Below are 7,059 nucleotides of genomic sequence, written 5' to 3' on the forward strand. Positions count from 1 at the left end.
TCATAAAGCAACCATTGTCACTTCTACTACTTATGTTCCATTCATTATTGATGCAATACTTGCAATAAGAAGGGGTGTTGGAATAATAATAATCCTTGTTATTACCTCACATCCATCCATGGATGAAGTCTTACATAGATAGATGTATACGTCAGATTACATGTTGAGATTCTTTTCTTACAAATCTCAAATAGTATGCTTATATATTGTACATCCATAATGATAACAAATTAAGCATGCATTATTTTATGTTTCCTTTTGAATCCATTGATTCTTCTCATTATTCCTCAAAATACAATAATTGGGTGGATCCCAACAAAATAAAGTTGTTGTTACTAATTTCTATTGTTTAGATTTGGATAAACTTTCAGTTTATGATAAGCATGAGTCGTAATACCAACCCGGAGTTGTTAATAACTTGATGCCATTTTGAGCTACTGAGGAAAAATGGGAACTATCAAGGCTTATAAAATAAATCTAATACAGTGAGAGGATCATAAGAATATTGCATCATTGAAGCTCTTTTAGATATAAAATAAGGTGTATAAAATAATGATTCGGTATTTAATAAGATATATTCAGCTAATAAGGTGTAGTTAGTTATCTTGGTAAGTGGAATAGAATATAGATAGCAAAAAAAACCATAGGATATAAAAAAGGAATAACCATTACATAAAATATTAGAGATTTTTTAATAATAAATTAATATTATACGTTCCAAATAGAGACAAAAGTGCAACATATGGTTTATATACAAGTTAATATAAGGTATTATAATGTATTAAGTATTTAATTAAATTTAATATTTTTTATTATTCATATAAAATATGTCAACATCTTAAGTTTAATTTTTTATTACATAATATTTTTTAAAAACTTTGTTCTTAAACTATTTTTTGAAACAATTATATAAATACCAAAAATTAAAAGTAGAAATATGGATAGTGACCACTTTATAACAACTTGTAATTAAAAGTATTAGATAGAAGATTTTTTAAAAAATATAGTATAGTTGGAAAGATTGACACAAAAGATATATATATATATATATATATATATATAAGGAAGAGAATCATAAATAAGTATATAACAATAAAATAATAAATTCCAAATATATACAATTCAATAGTTATAGGTTCATTGATTTTTTATATTTATTGATTATAGATATAAATAAATAAATAAATAAACAAATATCTAAGGTCTTTTGATGGATATTATTGTATGATTGATTGTAAATTTAAATTTAAATTTAACATATTTTCAAGCAAAATTTTTTTATAAAATTCAAAAAGATTTATAAAAAAAATAACTTTTTTCAAATAAAATGATATCTCATGCCTATACATGAATTAAAAAAACAAATAACATAATTAAAAATACAAAGGAAGCTAAGTATATTAGTCAATATAATAAGAAAATAAATTACATCTTTCATCAACATGAATTTTTCTTCTTGTTTAATCTTGAAGATATTTTGGCCAATTTCAATCCGTGGGCATGTGGCTGTAATACGTGATTGAGCATTTGAAAATTATGTAAACTTCACTTTGCTAAGATTGAGCTCAAATCAACTTGATCGATAGAAGAGAATGGAAATTGGCGACATTGAAGGACCAATTTTGTAATTGACTTTTCATCTTCTAAGAAAGTCCAAATGACATAAAAAACTAAAAAAAACCATCACAATTGTAATAAAAATAAAATCCATTATCCTTAAAATGGAGATTGTGAAATAAGACAACTACACTTCCAAGAACTAAAACTAGCTTTGAATGCCTAATCTCTGAAAGGCATTTGGCATCGGCAGGGTGACTGACAGCAGTGCAATGTTGACAAACTAGCAAAATTACAGTATAAAAACCCTCCACATAAGTGCTCTGAGTTATGAACGAAGACAAAAATCAATTTCGGAACGTTAGCTGCAATTAAAGCTTCTTGAAGCCCCTCCTCTTCCTGACAGTTTGCCTTGCTTAAGCACCTAAGCTTCTGGAAGACTCACAGAATCGTCAAAGAACAGGTCCCTGATAAGGGAATTCTTCGCCAACCTGAGCAACTGCGCCCTCGAGATGTTAGAAGATACAATAATTTACGATATTAAAACCCGAAAAATCTTCAAATTGTCGACAAATTTCAGAAAAGTGCCTCCTGGTGTCTATCACAGTGGGATAAAAACGCACAGCTCCGGATGCCACATTGCTTCCCAAGTTAAAACCAAAACAGGCAATGCAGCACCAATTGTGAGGATCTTGCTGGCCAAAAGAGACCCAAAAGTACTTCTCCTCGACAATGACAACATTGTGGGATGCAGCCAAGAATACTCGTCCTCACGTTCAAGTTACTGGTTTCCTGCGGTTTTCACAGTCTTCACATGCTCTAATGGAACAAAGTCTAAAGCCAATCCCACCGGAAAATCTGCAATCTAATACTGGATTGCTACCCCATTATCCTCTTTGATTTCTGTTTGTCACTCCAATGTACTTTCAAAACGTATGTACACCATTTCATCAATCATTTGATGTGAAATGAAACTGTTGAGCATTACAGACTCCCATAGAAAGGGCAGTTACTCTGGGGTTCTTATCTGGACTTCTCCTTTTCTCCTACAGCTTGAACTGCTTTCTCCTCATTTTCCATGGCTCGCTTAGCTAACTCATAACCGGCAAAGTTCATGGCTCCAAGAGGCGCAATCCAAAAGAAACGTGGAATTGCTCCCTTAAAAAGAGCCAAAAGACCCTCATCCTTCACTATGGCAACCATGATAGCACCCATGGTGGATGGCATGCCGGGACCTGCAGTCATAGTTCTCGTCTTCATTACATCAAAGGGCGTTGTGGCAATGGCCGCGAGACCTCCAGAGAGACCACCAATAGCGATTGTTTCCCATGGTTGCAGCTCCCTGTCCAGTACTTTTTGAACAACCTGGACAGCCAAAGTTTTCGTCAGTAAGATATTTTCATGACACGAAATCTCTAGTAAATACTCATGTGGTTGGGGAGTATGACTCACCTTCTTGGCTTCCTCGTAGATGCTCATACCAGCAACGTAAAATGGAACTTCTCTACACAAAGTCACTCCTGTTCCTCTGAAAAAACCTTTCAAGCCATCTCTTTGAAACGTTCCCACAATAGCTTCCCCTACACTGTTGTACAAGCCAGCTTGCAGTCGCTGCTTCAATACCTCGCACGGAATTCGGACAGCAGTCCCAATTACAGTGCTGGTGAAGGAAGACAAAGATTGCACCTGTTGACGTATGTTTTAGTACACCGAAACATTTCAAAGATTTTGTGCATATGTAGTTATGCTAAGTGATGTTAAGGAAATGCACAAAACGCCTTGCTTGAACTACATGATACACACCTGAAGATCAGAAAGTTCTGGTCCCATGTTTTTTAAGAGTAGCTTGCTGGCTTCCAAAACACCTGTGCGAATTCCATGACTGGCACATTCCAGAAAACTACGTGAGCTTCCCACTTAAATATATTGTCATCTAAAGCCCAACTTTTTCAAATTGCAATAGCCATATAAGGAAGTAAAATAAATAAAATAAGCACGGCTACCGAAGTATTAAACATGATCCTTCACCTGGTGAATTGACCTAGAATTGCTGGAATAGACCCACGGTACATGCCTCGAATACCGATCTGAGGCAGCTTCGCAATTACCTCTGGAAAGGACGAGGTGGATGCCTGGACCCTCGTCTACAAAACCAAAACACGTTCATTGAGTATCCAAGGCATCTCTGTTTGAGACAGAAGTGAAAAATCGAATAATTTAAGACCTGCAGACTCATTAAAGTACGATTTAAACATGGTAACTGCTCCAACGGATACTCTCTATTACCAACATTAAATGCAAAAGACAAACAACAATTTCATTAATCGATACCTGCAATCCGGCAAAACCCACTATTAAATACTCACATTTCCATATTGTCGGATCAGAGAACGTTATGTCTCAGCTGCCAAGATCAAAACTACTGCACTAGACTATGACTTGATTTCCTTTTAAAACAACTCACCTTAACAGTATCAAGTGGATGTAACATGGAAGTCGTGAGAGCACTCGCCATTCCTCCAGCTAAAGCAGACTTCAGAACTGAGCCAGCTGCGATGTCGACAGGAGGAGCCATAGGCACCACAGTCGCTGCTTCGAACCACACCATCCTAAACATTAAGATACACGCACATAAAGATAAGACATCAGCACCATCAAAACCTAGTCTTATAGAACTATACACACGATTAAGAACTATACAGAAGAAATTAGGAAATTAAAGAACACAAGTTGATACTAAAGGGAAACGCACCGTGGGTCATCTCCAAGACGCTCTGGTGGAAGCAAAAGCATAAAGTTCCGAAATTGACCATAAGCAATTGAACCCTCTGTATCAACGTTCAAGAACTTCATCATAGCTGCTGCATTACCATCTGTTGCAGGCAACCCCGCATTTCTCAAGGAAACAAGCACCTGATTCTTCTGTAGAGTACCCGACTTACTTAAACTTAGTGTCGTGAAAGCACGCAGCATCTGCGGCTCCTTTTGTTCCATCAACACGTGAAATTCGCTCCAACCAATTGATTTCGCAAACCAGTGCCTCCGAGTCCTACGCAAAAACTCCTTGGCATAACGCTGAGGTAATCTTCGCTTCTTCATAGCTACTTCAAGATCTTCAAGAGTCACCTGCCCATCACCATCGCGATCCAACTCATCGAACAACCTTCTACCTACAGAATACGATAACCCTTGTTAGCAGAGAGAACAATACAATCATCACCGACCTGACTAGCAACACTGTCTTTCGAATATCCTGCTGCAAACAACACTATAAAAGTAACAGTCATGTATTCTTTTTTGAGGGAGCTTCTCTTTCTACAATTATGTGACATAAGTGCCCTCTTCACACTCTCCAACATCTATGCTAAGCGATTTAAAATACTTACCCTCGGCTTCCGTGTATCTAAAAAAGTCTTGCACTGACGTCAACTTCTTCTTGTCCGGGTAGTCCGTTGAGCTTCTAGTCATATTAGACACTCGATCCACAAGATCCTGCACGCCCTCCTTCACGCCTAGAGTAGCCAAGGATGACCGTAACCCATTTATGTTAAGCAGCTTCACCTGAATAGGCTGTAATCCTGAGCTTTTTTCCCTTTCACTCGGTTGACTCGGATTTTTCGATTTTTCTATCAAATTTCCCATTTCAACTACATCTTCTCTTCCTTCAACAGACACAACAACAGCGCCAGCTGAGCCACCATCGGGCTCCCCTTGCAGCCTAGCAAACCCTAGTGTCGCTATCCTGGAAGGCCTCAACCTTTTTACATCACTTTCAACTAGATTGCCCACTGCGGACGTCCTAAACTGCATGAAATTGGCCAAGGAAAAGTCCAAGAAAGGCCTCTTAGCTGCTTTCCTAGAGGATAAGTCATGGCCTTCTTCTTCGAGATGGCCGCAGTTGCACACTAACAAGCGATTCCTTTTACGATCGCATTTAGCTACAGAATACTGCGAAGCAAGTCTTTTGTTTAAGTGCTGGGAGAGAAACCCTAGAACAGGAATTTGCATCAGACGATGGTGTAAATGCTTATTCTCTGAATGAACCAAAACCTGTTTGGAAGTGCAACAACTTGTCAACTTCGACACATCACTATGAAGGATATTAACGGCAGAGTTCCGTTTCTCCCCCTGTTTGGAATTGTGTCTGAGCATCATAGACATCACCATAATGGATACATTGATGATACCCTCAAACCCAGGATCCCGGCTATTAATTTTACTCTCCAGCTTCCCTTTAGCGCAACAGCAACGACAAGTGGCACATCGCTCGCCTCGACTGCCATTGAAATCTGCAATTGAGAAATCCTGCATTCTAAATTTTAGAAGCGATTGTGCCGCAGACTTGCTTTCTGCGTCCCAAGAATCTTGGCGAGCCTGACAAGAACTGCAGGTCGATAATTGAGCCCTGTCATTAAGATCTACACCTCCAGAAAAGCCGGAACTTGGAAACGAAAGACCGAAGAACGTTTTCGAAGGATTATGATGCTTCGCCAATGGCTCCACCTGATTGCTGCAGCTGCAAGTACAGTGATTATTTTCTCTCTCGTTATAACTCCCTTGCCGGAAGAACGTCAACACGGCCGGCGGCACCCCTTTCTTCGCCGACATGAATGCTGAAACGAGGGAGTTGAGCGGGTGCTCGTTCCCCAAATTCGTCGAAATTGACGCTACACAAGGCAAGGATGGAGGTCTAGGCATTTGTAAAACCGCCAATGACTTTTGAACGTTATGACAATGGAGTGCCAGGACGACAATTGGGTTCCACCCTCCAGCCTGCTCCTGCATCTCCATGTCTCCTCCCAAATCCTATCAATGCTCCAATCCAAGCACAAGATCTCTTCACCACTTCGCTCACTTATCAAACCACAATCAACCCTCAACTGATTGAAAAGACTACCACCAATCTTGTCATCACTACACTACCTCCCACCTCCTAATCCACCTTCAATGACAAACTCAAGCAATTCAGATGCCCAGCACACCACCACCATCACCCCTCCCACAATTCACCATTACTCCAACAACGTCTGCTGCACCTTCTCCACTTCATCCGCCACTCTCTGCCTCCATTCACAACCCAAACCCGTCTCTCAGGTTCAAACCCTAACGCCGCTCCAGCTCAATGATCTTCCCACCACTCCCCCACCATCACCAATCCATCGATGAGTTTCCTCAATCCTCCTATGTTCACTGCTGACCCATTATCTCGAACTCGACAGAATCACTCCATCCTTCAGCAAGTGTAAAGTAATCAGATAGAGCGAGCAAGGGACAATAGAAAGCAGCTTGACATGAGAATAGAGAGGGACATGCGATTCACGAGGGGCAGTTGATGTTGTGGTAGCAGGAGCGGACTAGAGTCTGCCTGCGGGAGTAGGTGCCATACCTTCCAGCTCCTCTGCCAATGTGGAAGACTCATCCTCATCTTTATCCTCTTTCTCTGGCCTGTCTTGAGCCTCTGCCGCGTCCCTTTCCAGGACCTTTCCAATCTGCTCCTCGTCA

General features: G+C 39.6%; 1 protein-coding gene across 1 annotated transcript; it reads right to left on the reverse strand.

Moving 5' to 3' along the window:
- Positions 1–1,689: 1,689 nt before the first annotated feature.
- Positions 1,690–6,945, reverse strand: LOC112288214 (uncharacterized). The gene is made up of 7 exons (XM_024532186.3): positions 4,944–6,945; positions 4,310–4,727; positions 4,022–4,166; positions 3,586–3,701; positions 3,361–3,439; positions 3,010–3,243; positions 1,690–2,922 (listed from the first exon to the last, which is right to left on the reverse strand). The coding sequence occupies exons 1-7, from the start codon at positions 6,346–6,348 to the stop codon at positions 2,581–2,583; spliced, it is 2,739 nt and encodes a 912-aa protein (XP_024387954.1). The 5' UTR covers positions 6,349–6,945; the 3' UTR covers positions 1,690–2,580.
- Positions 6,946–7,059: the final 114 nt, after the last annotated feature.

Source organism: Physcomitrium patens, chromosome 11 (genome assembly GCF_059467195.1).
Source record: "Physcomitrium patens ecotype Gransden chromosome 11, ASM5946719v1, whole genome shotgun sequence".
NCBI lineage: Eukaryota > Viridiplantae > Streptophyta > Bryopsida > Funariales > Funariaceae > Physcomitrium > Physcomitrium patens.